General features: G+C 40.2%; 1 protein-coding gene across 1 annotated transcript; it reads left to right on the top strand.

Annotated features, from left to right (window-relative positions):
• Positions 1-6669: 6669 nt before the first annotated feature.
• Positions 6670-20568, top strand: DNASE2B (deoxyribonuclease 2 beta). The gene is made up of 6 exons (XM_074962252.1): positions 6670-6800; positions 12007-12184; positions 15272-15353; positions 16950-17111; positions 19385-19582; positions 20170-20568. Exons 1-6 carry the CDS (start codon positions 6688-6690, stop codon positions 20511-20513), a joined length of 1077 nt encoding a protein of 358 aa, XP_074818353.1. The 5' UTR covers positions 6670-6687; the 3' UTR covers positions 20514-20568.
• The last annotated feature ends 1130 nt before the right edge of the window (positions 20569-21698 follow it).

The raw sequence follows: 21698 nt of genomic DNA, 5'->3' as shown, positions 1-21698 counted from the left end.
CTAAACCTCTTATCATTTTTGTTGCTCTTCTGTGGACTTTCTCCAATTTCTCCACAATTTTCTTAAAGTGCAGTGCCCAGAACTGAACACAGTATTCCATCTCAGGTCTCACCAGTGCCAAGTAGACCGGGACAATTACCTCCTGTCTCTTACATGCAAAACGATATATCCCCACATGACATTAGCCTTTTTCACAATTGCATCATATTTTGACTCATATTCGATTTGTGATCCACTATAACCCTTTTTGAAGTATTGCTGCTTAGCAAGTTATTCCCCATTTTCTAGTTGTGCATTTGACTTTTCCTTTCCTGGTAGTACTTTGCACTAGGCTTTAATGAATTTCAACTTATTGATTTCAGACCAATTTTCCAATTTGTCAAGGTCATTTTGAACACTAATCCTGTCCTCCAAAGTGCCAGAAATCCCTCCCAGCTTGGTGTCATCCACACATTTTATAAACATACTTTCCTCTACATTATCCAAGTCATTAATGAAAATATTGAATAGTATTGGTCCCAAGACAGACCCAACTAGATATCTCCTCCCAGTTTGACAGTGAACCATTGATAACTACTCTTTGAGTATGGTCTTTCAATCAGTTTTGCATCCTCCTTATAGTCATTTCATCTAGACCACATTTCCCTAGTTTGTTTATGAGAATGTCCTGTGGGACTGTGCCAAAAGCCTTACTAAAATCAAGATATATCATATCTACAGCTTCCCTCCTATCCATTAGGCCAGTAATCCTGTCAAAAAGGAAATTAGGTTAGTTTGGCATTATTCATTCTTGACAAATCAATGTTGGCTATTACTTATAACTCTATTATCTTCTAGATGCTTACAAATCAATTGTTTAGTAATTTGTTCCAGTATCTTTCCAGGTATTGAAGTTAGGCTGACTTGTCTGTAGTTCTCTAAGGTTCTCTTTATTCCCCTTATTAAAGGCTGGTTCTATGTTTGCCCTTCTCCAGTCCACTGGGACTTCATCTGTCCTTCATGAGTTCTCAACAGTAATTGCTAACAGTTCCAAGAGTGCTTCAATTAGTTCCTTAAGTACCCTAGGATGAATGTCATCAGTACCTGATGACTATACTACATTTAACTTCTAAACAGTCTTTAACCTCTTTTTCCCCTATTTTGACTTGTATGTCTTCCTTCTTGTTGTTAATATTAATTGTGTTAAGTCTATTGTTACAATTTACTTTTTTATTGGAGACTGGAGCAAAAGAGTGAAGACTGAAGCCTTCTTGATGTTATCCATTATTAGTTCTTCTGTCCGCACTAAGTAGAGGACTTACACTTTCCTTCATCTTTCTCTTCTTCATAATTTATTTATAGGACCTCTTTTTATTGCCCTTTATATTCCTTGCTATGAGTAACTCACTTTGGCCCTAGCCTTTTTGCTTTCCTTGCTATTCAAATCTTTTGTACTCATCCTTAGCAATTTGTCCATGTTTCCACTTTTTGTAGGATTCCTTTGTGGCAATAGTTAAATGTCTTTATGAATTTTAAACATCTCTTTCCATAGAAAATCAAGGCCATAATTCACTAGAAATTTGTATCTGATTCTGCCTTTCTACTGGTAGAAATACGAGAAAAGCAATCCGAATAAGCCTTTTAAAGCTGTTCAGAAATGAAACTGATCCTGTCAAGATACAAGGGGATGTGCTACATAACCCATAGAGGTCCCTTCCAGTTCTAACAAGGCTGTAAACTAGGCAATAGACTGGTTGGGTCATAGGATTAGTAATGCACTACAAAGTCTTTAATCTTTAGGTTATGAGTTTGAATCCAGCCTCAACCAGGAGCAATTAAAAGTTGTTACTATCTGTTGGCTGTTCAGTAGCTAATGAGTTTTTTTTGTTGTCGTTTGCATTGCAGCATTGCCTAGAACTTTGAGTCCCATTGTGCTTAACACTGTAGTGATCTCAGTCCAATTCCCAATAGTTACATGCCCATGTCACATAAAACACCAACACATTTGGATCTAACGGGCACTCTCGTTGGCAGTCACAGCAATGAATTGGAATTAGGGCTGCCAACTAATCACAGTTAACTCACGCGATTAACTTAAAAAAATTAATCGTGATTAATCGCACTGTTAAAAAATAGAATACCAATTGAAATTTATTAAATATGTTGGATGTTTTTCTACATTTTCAAATACACTGATTTCTTTTACAACACAGAACACAAAGTGTACAGCGCTCACTTTATATTATTATTTTTATTACAAATATTTTCACTGTAAAAAATGATAAAAGGAATAGTATTTTTCAGTTCACCTTATATAAGTATTGTAGTACAATTTCTTTATTGTGAAAGTGTAACTTACAAATGTAGATTTTTTTTGTTACATAATTGCACTCAAAAACAAAACAATGTAAAACTGTAGAGACTACAAGTCCACTCGGTCCTATTTCTTGTTCAGCTAATTGCTAAGACAAACAAGTCTGTTTACATTTACGGGAGATACTGCTGCCTGCTTCTTATTTATAATACGAGAAGGTGAGAACAGGCGTTCACATGGAACTTTTGTAGCCAGCATTGCAAGGTATTTACATGCCAGTTATGCTAAACATTCATATGCCCCTTCATGCTTCGGCCACCATTCCAGAGGACATGTTTCCATGAAGATGATGCTTGTTAAAAAAAATAATGAATTCATTAAATTTGTGACTGAACTCCTTGGGGGAAAACTGTATATCCCCCGCTCTGTTTTACCCGCATTCTGCCATATATTTCATGTGTTAGCAGGCTCGGATGATGACCCAGCACATGTTCATTTTAAGAACACTTTCACAGCAGATTTGACAAAACGCAAAAAAGGTACCAATATGAGATTTCTAAAGATAGCTACAGCACTCGACCCCAGGTTTAAGAATCTGAAGTGCTGTCCAAAATCAGAGAGGGATGAGGTGTGGAACATGCTTTCAGAAGTCTTAAAAGAGCAACACTCCAATGCGGAAACTACAGAACCCAAACCACCAAAAAAGAAAATCAACTTTCTGCTGGTGGCATCTGACTCAGATGATGACAATGAACATGTGTTGGTCCGCTCTGCTTTGGATCATTATCAAGCAGAACCCATCATCAGCATGGACACATGTCCTCTGGAATGGTGATTGACGCATGAAGGGACATATTAATCTTTAGCGCATCTGGCACATAAATATCTTGTGACACTGGCCACAACAGTGCCATGCGAACACCTGTTCTCACTTTCAGGTGACATTGTAAGCAAGAAGCGGACAGCATTATTTCCTGCAAAGTGTAACCAAACTTATTTTGTCTGAGCAATTGGCTGAAGTAGGACTGAGTGGATTTGTAGGCTCTAAAGTTTAAGATATTTTTATTTTTGAATGCAGTTATTTTTTGTACATAAAGCTACATTTGTAAGTTCAACTTTCATGGAAAAGAGATTGCACTACAGTACTTGTATTAGGTGAATTGAAAAATACTATTTATTTTGTTTTTTACAGTACAAATATTTGAAATAAAAATAATAATATAAAGCGAGCACTGTACACTTTGTATTCTGTGTTGTAATTTAAATCAATATATTTAAAGTGTAGAAAATACCCAAAAATATTTAAATAAATGGTATTATATTATTGTTTAACAGCACGATTAATCACGATTAATTTTTTTAATTGCACAATTAATCATGATTAATTTTTTTAATCGCTTGACAGCCCTTATTGGAATATGTATTTTTAAATTGGTATCTAGAGAAATAACACCCTAATTTACATATGTAAATGTAGCCTGAAATTCTGCATTTCTTGAGCACCCACAAAACTCTCACTGAAGTCAGTGTGAGTTTTGGTTATGCAAGGAATGCAGAATTTGCACACACACATTTGAGTGTTTACATATGAAAAATTGCTTGCATGAAGATATGGGTGAAATTTTTGAGGTTAGGTTGAGGTTATTCTGGCCTGATTTGTCATATTGAAATTTCGTCTTGTTAGAAATAAAGCCAAGGCATATCCATGGGGTTTTGCAGTATTAGTGTAAACTAGGCAGTTGGACTTAAAATGTCTTTGGAAGTGTAATTACTGTTACAGTAATACTGATAGTCATTGGCTATACTACAATGTATTAATCTGAGCAGGTCATTTTCAGAAGACAGTTAAATCTTGTGTTTCTGTAGCAGTAGTGCTTTGTGTACCATTGTAATTGTTTTGTGTTTTGGAAAACTATACAAATACATAGGCTGGATCCTGCATTACTTGTTCACTCATGATTTAGTGGACAAGGATGCAGAATCAAACTTAGATTAAAAATGTTGAATGCCCACCCCCTTCTTTGTTTTAGAGCTATGGTGACCCTAAGATTGTGTTCTAAATCAGGGGTCTCAAACTCAATTTACCTTAGGGGCAGGGCCAGTGCCAGTCCTCAAATCCTCCCAGCGGGCCAATAATGTCACTGAAGATGGTGTTCAAAAAAGAAAACATTTATATTGTCTTTTTTATTTTGAATTTCTTAGAAATAATAAAACTGTCATACAACTTTATACAATTCTTCGCCTGCCATAGAGTTTTTAGTGTTTGCCAGACACCTGGCAACGCTTCAGTTCTGTCTGTTTGTTGATGTTTGGCCTCAGTGACTGAGTAGTTGAAACCTTCAGGATTGCAGCAAGGTGGGCATCAGATAGTTGTGTTCTGTATTTTGACTTGTTTATATTCATTGTGGAAAAAAGTGACGCTGCCTCCACGGCTGACTCTGCCCAGAGACTAATGATGGTATCTCTGTCCCTCTCCCCCAGCCAATGGGAGCTGTGGGGGGCGGCACCTGCAGCAGACAGAGCCAGCAGCATGGCTGCATGGGACTCTCCTCCACGGGCCACAGTGAGGAGGTTCTCGGGCCGCAGATGGCTTGCGAGAAGGGACTTTGAGACCCCTGTTCTAAATGCATTAACTCCTGTAACCATTTCTAAACCTGTCTTTGTCTTTAATCAATAGAGACATTAAGGAAGTAGTAATGATGCTGCTGGAAAATGATTTATAATTTGCTCACCATACTGACTCTGTTTGACTTCACAAAAGCGAATTCCTTCAGAAACAAAGATAAATTAATGGAGATGGGGAACTCCATTCTATAAATCAAAAGCACATTTGTAAATAAAACTGCAGTGCATTGTAGTGTGACTTTTAAAAAATGAACTGAGAAAGAAACACATTTATCCAGAATAAATATGCTGCATTATACTAGTCTTTTTCTAGATGCTACCACAATACTTCTTGACATTTACCACATGACAAGATGATGAAATAAAGTGTTTGCAGATATCCAGAGTAAATTGTTCTATAGTTTTGATTTAAGAAGACAAATAACATGATAATGTACATTGGCATACAGAATAATACAACATGCACAGTTTGTCCTTTTTAGCGTAAATGTTTTGTATGAAAATGGATTTTATGGATAATGTGGATGTCATTGAATTCTGGCTCTGTCATTCTAAACACCTAGTCAGCATGCACAGTAAATGACAATAACTAAAGAGTCACATTTATCAGGGACTCATCCTTGAGGCTTGATCTATACTTAAAAGTTAGGTTGACAGTAGCACACCCCTGATCACTGTAGGCACAGCTAACCCCCAGTTAGCAGCTTTGTCTAAAGAAAAGTGCTTCTGTCGATATAGACTTTGTTCTGGCGGTAGTGTTCCCACAGGGATGGAAAAACCCCTTCCATTGGTCTAGGCTGCATCTACACTATGGGTTTATGCCAGCATAGCTATGCCAACATAGCAATGGTGGTGTAGTTTCTGTACCATAGACACAGTCTTAGGTATAGTAGCACTCACACCAAGAAAAGGACAGGGCAAGCAAAAATCACTGAATTGAGAAAAGCCACTACTGTAACTTGACCGTTAGAAGACATAATGTCAAATCTCTCCTGGTGGCTGGTCTGATTGAACAATAAGATCTGAAGAAGGCCAAAGATGAGGTTTCATTAATAAGACTGAGAATTTGGTCCACAGTGTGGCATAATTAGGCTATATGAAATTGGTAGAGTAAAAGAATAGCTGATAAAAGTAAAATGGCTGTAACAATATTTCTTTATAAAGCTCTTTGAGATCTACTGATTAAAAGAATTATATAAGAGCTAAGTATTGTTATTTATTATTTATTATATTCTGAAACACAGCTGTCCTACCACAAAGGTACTTGCAGACAGGTGTGAGAACAGTGTTGGCTTTGTCAGACAAAAGACTCCACCAGAAAATTTAAGAGGAACCCAAGTTTCAAAGTTCAGATCCAGAACTGAATTCATACTTCTAGCAAAGTTAGGGCTACAGAATCCAGGGGGCCCGGTCCAATCAAATGCAAAAGAGATTCACAATAGGAGAGGTCAGCCAAACCTAACAATCTCTTCAAAATGTAAAATATGTATTATCCACATTTTGTGCACCAAATACCAGATGAGAGAGCCAATGCTCTGTATGCAGAAATAGTACTGGAAAAGGGAACGACCCCGTAGCTTAGCATCTCATAAGAACACTAGTGCTTTGCAGCACTGCAGCTGGTTGGGAAATGTGTTTTTATTGCTGTGAAACATTGTGTTGAGGGTTGACGGGGTTGAAACTGAATCAAACAAGAGAAATGCACTTCACAAAACAACTTCTCCTTTTAAAATCTGCAGTTTGCTCATTCTGTAGAGCTGAGACCAGAAATGACTGCAGGATCTTTATGGAGTTGTGCTTTTTTGCTGTTATTTTGTTCCATCAGGTCCCTGTGGGCAGCTGAAATTTCCTGCAGAAGTGAAGATGGTGACCCGGTTGATTGGTAGGTAAAGAACATGTATGGAGAAGTTTTGGAATGTAAAATCATTAAGTAGATGGATCAGAGAACTGTAATGCATATGAATTTTTGTCTCTGTCTCTTTTACATTGGAGGTAGCCTTTGAACCATGTCTGGCGAGTGAAATGTAGATTACTGAAATCTGATTGAATTTCATTGTAACTAACTCATCATTGCATTATGACTAACTGCAAAATGATTATTGGTTGACAAAAAAAACCCTAATTTCCTATGATCAAAGTGAGCATGCAAGCTGTGTTCTTATGGCAAGCCTCTGGGAGTCAGGTGCATTTCAAGCAACATTGGTAGCACCCAGATTACAGTGAGTTGTTGCGAAAGTGGCTTTTCACTGCTAGGAAACTTGGTTGAAAGTAGGAAAGTTGGGACTCTTTGTTATTATCTCAGTCTTAGGCCAGTCCTCATAGGTGTCTGTATCATAACAAAACATTGGTGTGAATTGACCCCCTTCCGTAGCCATATCAGCTCAGTGGCCAAGAATTGATTGAAAAATAAAACTGAACCCCCTCCAGATAGATCCAGGCTGAGGCATATTGGCAAGCAGAGTGTGGGAAAGTGCTGTTCTGTGATTAAAGAGAGGATGGGCTAATATAGTGCCCACCTTTAAAAAAGGGAAGGAGGAGGATCCTGGGAACTACAGGCCAGACAGCCTCACCTCAGTCCCTGGAAAAATCATGAAGCAGGTCCTCAAGGAATCAATTCTGAAGCACTTAGAGGAGAGGAAAGTGATCAGGAACAGTCAGCATGGATTCACCAAGGGCAAGTCATGCCTGACTAATCTAATTGCCTTCTATGATGAGATAACTGGCTCTGTGGATGAGGGGAAAGCAGTGGACGTGTTGTTCCTTGACTTTAGAAAAGCTTTTGACACGGTCTCCCACATTATTCTTGCCAGCAAGTTAAAGAAGTATGGGCTGGATGAATGGACTATAAGGTGGATAGAAAGTTGGCTAGATTGTCGGGCTCAACGGGTAGTGATCAATGGCTCCATGTCTAGTTGGCAGCCGGTATCAAGTGGAGTGCCCCAAGGGTCGGTCCTCGGGCCGGTTTTGTTCAATATCTTTATAAATGATCTGTAGGGTGTTGTGGATTGCGCCCTCAGCAAGTTTGCAGATGACTCTAAACTGGGAGGAGAGGTAGATACGCTGGAGGGTAGGGATAGGATACAGAGGGACCTAGACAAATTAGAGGATTGGGCCAAAAGAAATCTGATGAGGTTCAACAAGGACAAGTGCAGAGTCCTGCACTTAGGACGGAAGAATCCCATGCACCGCTACAGACTAGGGACTGAATGGCTCGGCAGCAGTTCTGCAGAAAAGGACCTAGGGGTTACAGTGGACGAGAAGCTGGATATGAGTCAACAGTGTGCCGTTGTTGCCAAGAAGGCCAATGGCATTTTGGGATGTAGAAGTAGGGGCATTGCCAGCAGATCAAGGGACGTGATCATTCCCGTCTATTCAACATTGGTGAGGCCTCATCTGGAGTACTGTGTCCAGTTTTGGGCCCCACACTACAAGAAGGATGTGGAAAAATTGGAAAGAATCCAGCGGAGGGCAACAAAAATGATTAGGGGACTGGAACACATGAGTGATGAGGAGAGGCTGAGGGAACTGGGATTGTTTAGTCTGCGGAAGAGAAGAATGAGGAGGGATTTGATAGCTGCTTTCAACTACCTGAAAGGGGGTTCCAAAGAGGATGGATCTAGACTGTTCTCAGTGGTAGCAGATGACAGAAGGAGGAGTAATGGTCTCAAGTTGCAGTGGGGGAGGTTTAGGTTGGATATTAGGAAAAGCTTTTTCACTAGGAGGGTGTGAAACACTGGAATGTATTACCTAGGGAGGTGGTGGAATCTCCTTCCTTAGAAGTTTTAAAGGTCAGGCTTGACAAAGCCCTGGCTGGGATGATTTAGTTGGGGATTGGTCCTGCTTTGAGCAGGGGGTTGGACTAGATGACCTCCTGAGGTCCCTTCCAACCCTGATATTCTATGATTCTATGTCATCTTCTGGGACTGTAGGTCACTTGGGGCAGTCAGTCTCCAGAAATGCCAGTACTAGAACTGTCAGCAGTAACTGGAAGCAATGTGCTTACAGTGTTAAATCACTAAACTGAATTAAACTTAATTAGATAATGCACCTTGACCATGAAAAGTGTTTATTATTATTATTCATAAATCTAATCACAGGTCTTAGCAATGAAACAAGTACTGTTAGAAACACTGATCACCAACGATAAACATCAACCAATTTTAAAAAGAAAACAGTCATTTCTTACAGATTGATACAAGTAACATACTTGTAAAATTAGGCCCTGATCCTGCTAACACGTGAGCACATGCTTTACTTTAGGCACATGACTAGTGCCATTGAAGTCAATGCTTCATAGTTCATAAGACTGTCTTTGTTCTGTGTTTGCAGAGTGCTTAGCACAATGGGCTCTCGTCCTAGGTGCTACAATAATAAAAATAATAATTAATGTTTGCAGGGTCAGATCCTTAGCACAGCCTGTCAACACGGTAAAGACAACATCACTTTTCATTCCCTTCAGCGTAGGATTTGTACATGTCTAAACACATAAACTTAGAGTCCAGATGCTTAGGGAAATTCCTCTCCTGTGCTTGTTATTAAAGATTTATGAGACATCATATCCCTTAGGCCTGTACATTTTTGCTATTAAATTATATTGTTTATATTACACAATCATGGGCATTAGCAATGAAATGATTCTATGACAATTTAAGACTTTTTAAATGTTCAGAGACAAGTAGCTAAGGCCCCAACCCTGCAAAATGATTTGTGAAGGTGGACTCCTGCATCAGTGTGAACCCGTGTAGATCAGTTTACAAGTTTGGGTAGATACAAAGATACAAAGAATCAAGTTTTTAAGGGGGGAAAAGTGGGAAATTTCTTTTGAAGTATGGCTCCTTGACCAAGAAGGCCACACGCTTCACTTTTTTGGTAATTCAGGCCTGTTGCTAAAAAAATATTCAAGGGTTACTTGATTCCGATTTTGTGTGGTATGAAGTAGCAATGAGGAGCAGAAGTGAAACTGTTGCATAAAATTTCCTATCGCACAAAAGACAATTGCGTGCTATAAAACAAATTGTACTGAATTCTAATTACAGTATTCAGTTAGCAGCAGGCTGAATTGAGTATTCAATATCTTTGGTTTCATTCTACAATATTCCATAGTTGCTTATTTTTGGCATTCTTGCACCTTCCTCTGTAGCATTTCATACTAAACTAGATGGATCACTTGTCTGATTTACTGTGGCAACAATTATGTTCCCAAGACTCATCTGGAATAAACTCTATCTCAAGGGAACAAGTTGTCAAATGTCCCCAGGTATTTACATTACATTTAGGAGCTAATCTCGTAATCTTTACTTGTGTAAAACTCGCTCTATACTCAATAAAAGTTTAATCTGCACAAAGGATTGTAAAATCAGTAATCTGTAATGAGGGCAGAATGTGCCTCTTCTTCATTCATTTGAATACTGCCTGGAATCTTTTCAGAGGAACAGGACCTAAGGTGTCAAGTTATGTAAGATGCTGATTTCCTGTTTCAAGGTGCTAGTGTCCTGAAGGCCACTGAAGTCAACGGAATTTGGGGACCCTCAGCACCTCACAGAAGGCACTCAGCATCTCCAGGCTGCAGCCAAGGTTAGGCAGTATCTTGATAATTGTCCAAACAAAGGACATGGTAATTTAAAATATTCAGTTCGTAAGTTGCACACTAAAAAATGTTAAGAGCGGAGACATTAATTCTCTTAACTCAAAATTCAGTCACAAGCAATAACTTTGCCATTTAAAGTGGGAAAAGTCCCTTCTTTGCGCAAAAGCCATGGGAGCATCTACACTTGCCAATGACTTTTTGCAGTGAAACTCAGAAGTTTCACCACAAAAAGAAAACCACCTCCACGAGAGGCATACAACTCTTACCGGTGATGCTTTTGCAGTAATGTGCAAGTGAAGACACATTCTTCCTGTTTACACAGCTTTTAGCCTCCGGAGGATCTCCCCCAGTGCCTAGGCGACCACTCTGGCTAGCAGCTCTGCTGTCTGATGCCAGGTAAACAGACATCCACCCCTCCCCCTGTAAAGCCCCTGGAACTCCCCTTCCTGTTTTCTTGGCAAGTCCTCACTTATCTGGCCAGGTGACAATGCCTGTTCCAGGGAGCAAATGATCTCCTGCTTGGAGCAATGTTGAGCTACTGGAGCTGATCAGTCTTTGGGGAGAGGAGGTTGTGCAGGGACCCAGGATGCCCCGTGATCACACACACACACCCCTTCCCACAAGACCCATCATCAAACTGGAGAGAGCTGCACTGTGGGATAGCTGCCCTAGAGTGCTGTTCTCATCAGTAATGGAAGTGCTCTCTGACGCCTGAGGAATTAAGTGAGTACACAAACCAGTGCTTTACTTTCACCGGTTCCCTATCACTGATGAAACTTACAGTGCAAAAACTCTGCAAGTGTAGAAATAGCCTTAGACTCCTAGCAACATCTGTGAAACCCCATTGCCTTCTGCACCTTTTCACAGGTGTAACTGATTGAAACTTACTGAACAGTTCTGTTTATGAACCACAAAGAGGAATAGAATCTTGCTCATTCTGTTTTAGCTGTGTTAGGGCTCTGAAGGGCTAACATGTAAAAAGCAATAAAAAAGATTTTCTGTCACCAGATGTGACACAAACAGAGAGCAGAATTGTTGAATAAGACAGTGTCAATTTTCAGTGTAGAATTACACTGCAAACTATTCTAAATAGCAATGGATGTGCTTCTGGGTGTCTAGAATGCTAAGGGCCAAAGTCAGGCCCATTGTAAGTGGATTTAACTCCCTTAACTTCAATGAAATTACACCCACTTACATTAGGGCTGAGTGTTGCCTAAGGCTTTTGTTTCCGCTGAAGCAAAGCTGTGTAAGTCTGCCATCCACAATGGCAATCACAGAACACTGACTCACGCTGTGGATATGTTTCTGTTTTACATATTTTTATATTTTTGGAACATACTTTTAAAATGTTTTCAGTTGAAGTTTATTTTCATGGATACAGTTCTCTCTGCGGGAGGCCCAGTTGACTCAAAGCTCTCATGTGACACAAGGCAGAAGGGGCTATGGCTTATCCATCTCAATGGACTGATTTATAATTACTAATAATCCTTCATTGTTTCAGGTTTCTTCTTTACAAGTTACCAAAGTATATCAGAAAAGAGAGTCCCGGGACTGGACTGGAGTACATTTACATGGATTCTTTGACGCAAGCTTGGCAATTGAGTAAATTCCTGATCAATATGACACAGAGTGCCCTGGGGCAAACATTAAACCAACTTTATGAAGCTCATAAATCCAAGGCAAGGCATATTTTATTATCATTTTAACACATTTTCTTTATATTATAGTTTAAAAAACACTTCTAAAATGTAAATGAAATGAAGCCAGTGACTGAGCCAAAATAAGTGTTTATAAGCATTGTGTGACCTGATGGATGAGATTCAACTAAAATATTTTATATTAATAAAAAAGAGGAATACATTGACTGATCTGCACCAACACAGGTCTGAAAACATTCATGGAGGAGGGCAGATTGCTTGCAGGTTTACTGGAAGGCCCTATGTATTTGAGCGAGTTCTGGGTTGTAAAACCTTTCACAGTTTAAATATTGCTAAGGATTCCTTAGATTGTAAGCTTTTTGGGACAGTGTGACATTGTCTAATTAAAATATAATCATGCAAATCATTATTGCTACCACTGTTATATAATTGCAACAAATCTTATACAAAGTATAATACATGGCCAGAAAGGGTTAAAAAGTTTGCAGGCTGAATGACCCAAAGCCAACCTTTAAAGTCATATTAGAAAGTATGTGAATGGTAATGAGGGCCATTCAATGTTAGATTGGCTAGAACTTTGAAATGCAAACCAATATTGTTAGACGTGATACTAATTGTCTGTGTGTACTCATAAACGTTAGCCGTGTAAACAGACAGTTCCTGTCTGTCACTTATTAATTCAGAAATCAAAAGGGAATATTAATATTTAGATGAATCTTGCGTGAAATAATGTCAGTGTCTATATGTCTCTTTGAAGTTTGTGATAGACTAACTAATGGATAAATTGCCTTATGTTAATTTGTGTAACTAATTACTGGTGGTGCTTAGGAAACAGAAGGTTACATCAAAAGCCTATTGTTTACCCAGGACTGTACGGTCAAGTGGCTGCTAGAAAACTGTATAAAAGACCCTTGGGTTCCAATCCTTTTTATCTCAGATCTCCTTAAGCTACATCAGGGGAAGTTTGAGTAATAAGATTGAAATCCCAGTTAGGCTGGTACACCCTGAATATAATATTGGATATTGGACTGTAACCTATGGACTAAATTCTAAAAGAACTCTTTGCAACTACGAAGTTCACCATCTCTGCTATGAATATGAATCTCAAGAATTGAACTCATGTCTGTATGTATATTGATCTTTCAACCATACTCTCTCTCTTTTAATAAATTTTAGTTTAGTTAATAAGAATTGTCTGTAAACTTGTATTTGGGTGAGATCTGGAATATTCATTAACCTGGGAGGTAATGTGTCCAATCCTTTGGGATTGGTAGAACCTTTTCTCTTATATGATTAAATAAGATTTTTATTAATCCTCATTATATCTGATTTGGTTGTAGGCCTGAGGCTGGGTTACTTTAAGGGAACTGTGTTATGGACTTCAGGGTAACCCGTGAAGTATAGCAGAAGCTAATTTGGGCTGGCTTGCTAAATCTAAGTATTGGAATATCCACCAGTTTTGAGGATTGTCTGCCCCATTCTTTGCAGTTCACCCTAATTGAGTGACCTCAGCTGGCTCTCCTGGGAGCCCAGTTCCAGGCAGGAAAAGTCTTTTTGACAGTATTTGTACAGCACCTAGTGCAATGGTTTCCTTGTCCATGATGGGCTTCTAGGGGCTACCGCAATACAAATACTAAAGAATTATGATAAATAATATATTGCCAATAGAAAAGATATTCAAAATTCAGATTATTACACTGTCCCTGTGGGTCCTATCTTGTCATCCTTACTCATGCTGAGCAGTATTTGAATCTTCATGTACTCCCACTGAAATCAATATGGCTACTTGCAATGCAACATACTGTTCGATGGGCCTGAGATTCCACTGCTCCGCACCTCGCAGAGTCAATTAGACTTGTGCAAAGTGGTTGAAAATGGTATTAGATCCAAACAGCTTACACCCACTATGTACAGATATAAATGACTATACAAGGTACAAGGAAGTGGAGAATCAAGCTCAACCTGAATACAGGTGGCAGAGGAATTAAGCTTTATGTGTGTAACTATTGTTTGCTGTCCATATAATCTAGTATGTACATTTTCCTCCTTACTTTTCTGAGCACAGTGGTTCTTAGTCCTACAATTCTGAGTAACTTCACAACTGTCCATAATCTAGAGAATGTACCATCACTTTCCCCCATCTCTGGTCACAAAGGGGTGAATTAGACACTGAGTGTTAATCTTGGCTATGTCTTTGCATTTTTCTTGTGGGTTCAGATTAGACCAGTAACATTATTTTAACATTTTTAGTTTATTTGAATCTCTGTATGGGAGAGATTTCAAGAAGTCAATCAAATATTTGCATTATCCTTGTGCTTTGTAAGTGGAAGATGCTGTTTACAATCCCAGAATGTAGCCAATAGTTACTAATCTTTCAGTTCTGCCAAGATATGGGGAGAAAAACACCTCTAAACTCTACTGAAAACTATTAGGCCAGAGGTTCTCAACCTATTTACCATTGTGGGCTGCATATGGAGCTCTCTGTGTGTTATGCGGCCCACATCCACATAGTATGTACTACCTGTATGGCCCTGAGGATGTCACATCGGGCGCAGCTGTGTGCTGATTGGGCCGCAAGCGGCCTGTGGGCCGTCATTTGAGAACCACTGGATTAGGCAAAGAGAACTTTTAGGAAGGACAGGATGGAATATGTGTGCCTTGTTAAAGTTAGGACTGTTCCTCCTAAAGAACAGTTGGCATGGCTGCATTTCCTAAACAAGCATTTGATAAACACTTTTCCAACATCTGGTTGTAAATCAACAACAGACTGCAAAGAAAAAGAAAAAGCTGCACTGCAGGTTGTTACCCAATAAAGTGCTTACAAATTGTGTTGTTGCACATATCTGACCTAGCCATCTCTCTGGGAAGGCCTCTTCTACTGTTCAGGAGAACATGCATTTTTTGGTTGCATTTCATGTTACATGAAAGAATCAAAATCTCAAAGCTGTATTCTGTTCTAATTTATTCCAGTGCTAACCCCATTACAATCAATGAGGTTGCAGCAGTGTGAGAGTCTTCCATCTCTGAAGTTCTTTATTCTGTTACAAATAGAAATACTCTTTCCTTTCATTGAACTTAATGTGTCACAAATTGGATATTTCTCTGCAGAACGACAGCACTGTCTATGTGATATACAATGATGATGTCCCTCACTCAAAGCATTACAGCTGGAAACAAGGGCACACTAAAGGTACAGGGATAGTACTGTTCTCTGCTTTTTTCTTTATGGATGAGAACTTCTGTCTTTATCTAGCTCTATATATTGAAAATGAAACCCCTGTTTAAGCCAAAGCGAAAGAGCAGTTTGTGTGGTAGTGTTTGTGGTGTAGGTAATATTAACACATGCCAATGCTGTATCTACATTTTTTGGATTTCCCTTCATGGCATCTGTGCTATAGAGCAGCTCCACATCTATAGTGCCCTTACACCCTTCTCACAGGCGCTGAAATTGATATTCCTCACTTTTTGCAAGTAGAAAGCCACACTCTGCCCTTTGCCCAGTTGCGCATTGTGCTGCCAGCAACACTGGCTGGGACAGCGACAGCTTTTCAACTATCCTATGTGACAGAATAAGACATACAAACCCCCAAATTCTGCTCTACCGATGGAAAATTCCATAGGCGGTTAAGGAACTGAGCCCACAATTCAGGAAATGACTTAAGCATGTGGTTAAGTCCCACTGAAGTCACTGGGACTTAAGCACATGCTTAAAGTTAAACACATGCTTATGTGGTTTCTGAATTGGGGACTCAGTGAATTTCTAATTGTTCCAAAGAGGAAGGGGGCCAGATTTGGTCAGACTCCCTGTAGAATGAGCAGAGTCTTTGACCCCCCTAAATCTTCAGATTGCAGATGTGATGAGGTCCCTGGAAACCTTGTCTCTTCTCTGCCTCCATGGCAGTATGCCTGCTGTGAGACCAATTTCTCCCCCCACATGCTGCCTCCTCTAAGCCCCGCTTGGGGAGGGATTTGCTCAGTGGTGGTGGACACCATGTTGACAGTGTGAGTTTTCTCTTACATGATGAATCCCTTTCAGGCTGGCTGAGGATCAGGTGCTATGATGTGGAGACAGAGTCAATGCCATTATTCTGATGCTGTTAGATTTCTAAATATAATTTGGATGGGAAGTAGAAAGGAGGTGTTGGCCTTTGTGCTCGTTAAAGATCCCATGGTATTTTTCCGAAGTAGGGGATCAGCTCCAGTCAGGTTCCACTGGCGAATGTATTAATCACTTTCTTTCCTAGCATGTAATGTAGCATTGTCATGAATCAGTGATTCTGTTCCATAGAGATGGCTGCACTTTGGTGATAGATAAACTGATTCCTGTATTTATAGTTTGTAAAGTGCTTTGGGATCCTTTGAAAAAAATATGCTGTAGAAAGGCAATACAATGGGAACTAAAATAGCTGGGTTGTATTTCTAGCTCTGCCACAAACTTTCTGGGACACCATGGACAAGTCACTTACCCTCTCTATGCCTTGGAGTCCACATTTATAAAATGGGTCTAAAAGAGGTATGAGGGTCAAAAAGAGGTACGAGGATTAATGCAATAATATTTGTGAAAAGTTTAGAGATCCTTGAATGGGAGGCACTGTAGGTGTGCAAAGTGTTGTTGTTGATTTATTATCTATTAAGGTAATATATAATAGTAGCATAAATAAAGTTAAAATAGGACATTACCATCCAACTTGAATTGTATTGCCCTCTGGTATTAGAACAGTACAATGTTCTTATGTATTTCCTAGATGGGTTTCTTAATTTATCTGCAATAACTGTACTTTGACAGGATTTCTGCTCTTGGACAAATCACAAGGTTTCTGGGGGATTCACAGCATCCCTCTGTTCCCTCCATTTCCTGAGGAGGGTTATGGATATCCACCAACCGGAAAGCAAAATGCACAGATGGCCATCTGTATAACGTTCAGATATAACCAGTTTGCAGAAATAGGTATGACAACCTCCTCCTCAATCAGTTTGTGTGTAAAGGGCTTTGAAAATGTAAAGCTTTGTAAAAATGCATAATGGTCATTATTAATAATAATAATTTAAACTTTCTTCATGATTTAAAACATCACTGGGTGTTGTTGGAGCTGGAGTAACAGCACTGACACATCAGAAATATGTTGCAATGTTGTAGTCATGTTGGTCCCAAGGTATCAGACAGACAAACTGGGTGAGGTAATTTATTTTATTGGACCAACTTCTGTCAGTGAAAGAGACAAGTTTTCGACCTACATTGAGCTCTTCTCCAGGTAAAATATGGCATGTAGTAATAGCAGGGGTGGGAAGACAGGAATTTATATGAGGACCTTTTGTCACATAAAATATCAATACTAACACAAATGGAAATAAATCTTTTGATTACTGGCAGGTATCTCAGAATGTAATTCTGCGCTGAAAAGTGACTGTAAAAAGCATTGTGGGATGCAATGTTCATTGTCCCTCAATGCTTTTCATATCATGTGTGCTCGGTTTACAAGTTGAGAGATGACTCACTGAATTACCAGCCCTGCAAACTCAACCTGGATTCTGAAAGTCAAGTTCTGTTCTTTCCTGATCACACATCTTCAGTGATAAAGATGCTGCAGGCCACATTACATCCCTGGATCACAGTCTAGGTTCTAATCAGTTACACCTGTGAAACCCTTTTCCCGGCAACAGGGCTGCAGAAGGGTCCACAAAGGTGGACATAAACTCAGTGTCTCAGTGCCCTGAATTTTAGGTGCCCTGCCAGTTATTGGAATCCACAGCCCTGAGTTAGGTGCCCAGGCTCCCTGTACAATGCTTGGGAGAGATAGGCACCTAAGAATGGGATTCACAAAAGCCAACATGTTGGAGTGGAGAAACTATATAAGTTAGCAAATAGGAAATGCTGAGGAGGTGGGTGGGGTCTATGTCCTGTTCCTCAAAGAGAGCTAGGCAGCTAACAGGAGGCACATCCTGCTACATGGGATTCACTCTCCTAGAGTTAGGTGTCTAAGCCAGGTTAGTCCTTTCTTGCAAAAAGCACTGGTGGTGCCCTTAAGCCCAGCATCACTGAAGCAGGGACTGGAACCTCAGTCTCTCAGGTGAGTGCCCTAACCACTGGGCTAGAGAGTCATTCTCCCTTTTTCCCTGGCCCAATGTATATGTAAGTATTTTGTACAAACTTCAACAGGAAGGTCAAAGAAACATCTAGCTCAGATACCCCATAGCAGTGGTGGACAACCTGTGGGCTGCATGTGACCAAGTCAGGGTAATCTGCTGGCAGGCCGTGAGACAGTTTGTTTACATTGACCGTCTGCAGGCACGGCCGCCCACAATTCCCAGTGGCCGCGGTTCGCCGTTCCCGGCCAATGGGAGCTGCAGGAAGCGGCGGCCCACCACTGCCCCATAGCCCACTGATTAAGGAACTCCCCTGGATAGTAAGAGACCTGAGTTCAAGTCCCTGCCCCACATCCGGCAGGAGAAACTGGATCGACCACATCTTGCGTGAATGCTCTGGCTATTTGGTAAAAGAGCTGCACCTCCTCCAGCTGTGTTTTGGTACTGATCTGGTAAGTGGGGAAATGACAACCTGAGGATCCTGCTGGGGCTTATGCATGAGCTAGATGCTGGGCACCAGGCCAAGGGGTTTTTGCGCATGCTCACCAACAGAAATTAGGCACCTAGAAGACTTTACCAGTAGAAACATAGGCACCTACAGTATAAGGCAGCAGGAAAGCAAGGGTTTTGAGGATTTAAATTTTGGATTTAGGCACCTACAGTGGGAGTTAGACACCTACATCTTTTTGTGGATCTACCCACAGTGACCCTTCTGCAGCCCTATTGCTGGGAAAGGGGTTTCACAGGTGTAATGACAGGAACTTAGACCCTGATCCTGCAGACATGCCTTTGCTTAACTTTACATATGTGACCTGCTTGTGTGTGTGAAGTGTCTGCAGGACTGAGGCCTTCATTCACTGTTCTGTCAGTGATGCACAAGAGGAAATAGAACCCAGCTTACACTCTCAGCTGTGTTGACCTGCAGGGCTAATAGGAATAAAAAGCAGTAGAAATATTATTTTGTCACTAAAGTCAGTAAATCTGACCTTGAACATACTAAAGAGACAGGATGTGAGGAATGAAAAGGCACCAAATTTATAGTTACACTTGTCAGGTTAGAACCGTACTTTAGAACTTAATCGCTTATCTTTAATATATCCTAATCTTGTACTTGTTAATGTCTTTGGTTTTGTTCAGACAAACAGTTGTTATGCTACAATCCAAACATCTACAACTGCTCCATCCCTGACATCTTTCAGCTTGACCTCCCAAATCTGCAAAAGCTCTGTGTAGGTTCTGCACTGCCTCTAGTCCCTTGGCGCCACCTCTCCAAACTCCAGTCAGCCCAGGGAGAAAATTTCCTCCACTTTGCTAAATCACGCTTTTTTGTTGATGGTAAGAAAAACTGTCCTTATCAAATACACGTTCTTGGGAAACAAACAAAGCATTTTCTTGGAGGGAAACAAGTTCAACCACAGACAGGAACATAACAGTGGGTAGGGAACATTGTTGCATCATAATACTGACACTTTTGGAAACCACTAACAAATACACAAAATAGGAGATATACTAGTAGCAAGACAGAGCAAAGAGAAAAGCTGCATGGCACTTTGTATTGTAAGGTGTTCAGTATAGGGATCTTCTTAAAACTACTCTACTTTTACTACTCAAAGGAAAAAAATGGGCTTGTGTATTTCTTTTTTGCTGCTTCAGCATGTACAAAGAAGGTATGAACGATTTCTTTTCCAGTGTGTTGGTTGGTTGCTTGCTTTTCCCTGCTTATTCCTTGCATTAGAGATTCAGGCTGTCTCTTCTCTGGAAGACTCTAAGGTGGCTGGAGGACTAATGACATCTCAAAAACTAAGAGATTGAGAGCTGAGAAAATGAGAGGGGAAGGGAATATTAGTCAGACTGTTTCAAACTACTTTTGTTCAGTTGTCTTTGTTAAACATCATTTTCCCACATCTTCTGAAATTACACAGATATCTACGTAGCCTGGATGGCTCAACAGTTGCAGACAGATTTGTTAGCAGAATCCTGGCAGCATGATGGACAGGAGCTTCCCTCAAACTGCTCTCTCCAACACCACGTCTACAACATAAACCTCATTAAGACACCAGGGAATTCCACTTTCCATTCCTATTATGATCATTCTAAATGGTGTGTTTCCTGGAGATATGAAGATCTGTGGACGTGCATTGGAGACTTAAACCGTGCTCCTCAACAGGCTTGGAGAAGTGGTGGTTTCATTTGTACCCAGAATCAGTACATTTACAAAGCTTTCAGACACATGATCTTCCATTACCATAGCTGTAATAACTCCTGAAGATGGATATGAATGAACCACAGTTCTCAAACACTGTACCCACCTATTACATAGAGTATGGAGATTCCCCTTCAGGTGCAATTCTGCTCTGAAAAACGGCATTGTAAGGTTCCGTGTTTGTCTCTTGAATCATTTCTTCAATAAAAGTGCTCAACTTTTTACAAGTAAAAAATTTGGTGTGTTTTTTTCTAGCTTCCAGCCCAGTAAACTCAATCAGGATGCTAAGAATCAAGCTCTGTTCTTTCCTTCTCTGACCTTTTCAACAGTAGGTTCTGCCTGTCACACATACACAACCCAATTGCCTTTGGTGTGTGCATAGATGTAACTGATTGGTGCTTAGTAAGCAATGCTGTTGATGAGGCATAAGAGAGAACAGAATCCAGCTCACTCTCCATAAGCTGTTTTGGTTCTGCAGGATTAATGGACATAATAAACATTACTGTATATATTTGTCACCTGTGACCTGCTCAGGTGAAGTTAATATGAAGCCATTGAAGTCAATGGGAGTCTTTCCATTGACTTCAGTGGGACCTGGATCATGTTCTAGAGTTAACAAACATGACTGAATACAGACAAGGAGGCAAGCAGACACTTCAAACCATAATTTCTCAATTTTTCAGAGGTGATTTTAGTGCATGAAGAAGTTACTCACTTTGTGCAGTAATGATGGTTCTTTGAGATGTGTCCCCCTGTGGGTGCTCTACTCTAGGTGTCAGGTTTCAGAGTGGTAGCCGTGTTAGTCTGTATCAGCAAAAAGAACAGGAGTACTTGTGGCATCTTAGAAACTAACAAATTTATTTGAGCATAAGCTATCTCTTCCTACTGTATTTTCCACTGCATGCATCCGATGAAGTGGGTTTTGGCCCACAAAAGCTTATGCTCAAATAAATTTGTTAGTTTCTAAGGTGCCACAAGTACTCCTCGTTCTTTTTATTCTAGGTGTGTCTGTGTCCCTGCACTGCTGATTGGAGAACTTTGGTAGCAGTATCCGCTGTGCCACGAGGCTAGTCAGCTTGTCCGGGCTAACCATCCTCAATTCCTTCTCTACCACATAGTCATAAACGAGAACCCCAAAGTAGAAGGGAGGAGGGTAGGTTGTGGAGCACTCACAGGGGGACACATCTTGAACAACCATCATTACTGCACAAGTTGAGTAACCTCTTCTTCAAGTAGTGTCCCTATGGT

This window comes from Natator depressus, chromosome 8 (assembly GCF_965152275.1).
Source record: "Natator depressus isolate rNatDep1 chromosome 8, rNatDep2.hap1, whole genome shotgun sequence".
NCBI classification, from domain to species: Eukaryota; Metazoa; Chordata; order Testudines; family Cheloniidae; genus Natator; species Natator depressus.
This window is presented reverse-complemented; position numbering and strand designations above follow the sequence as displayed.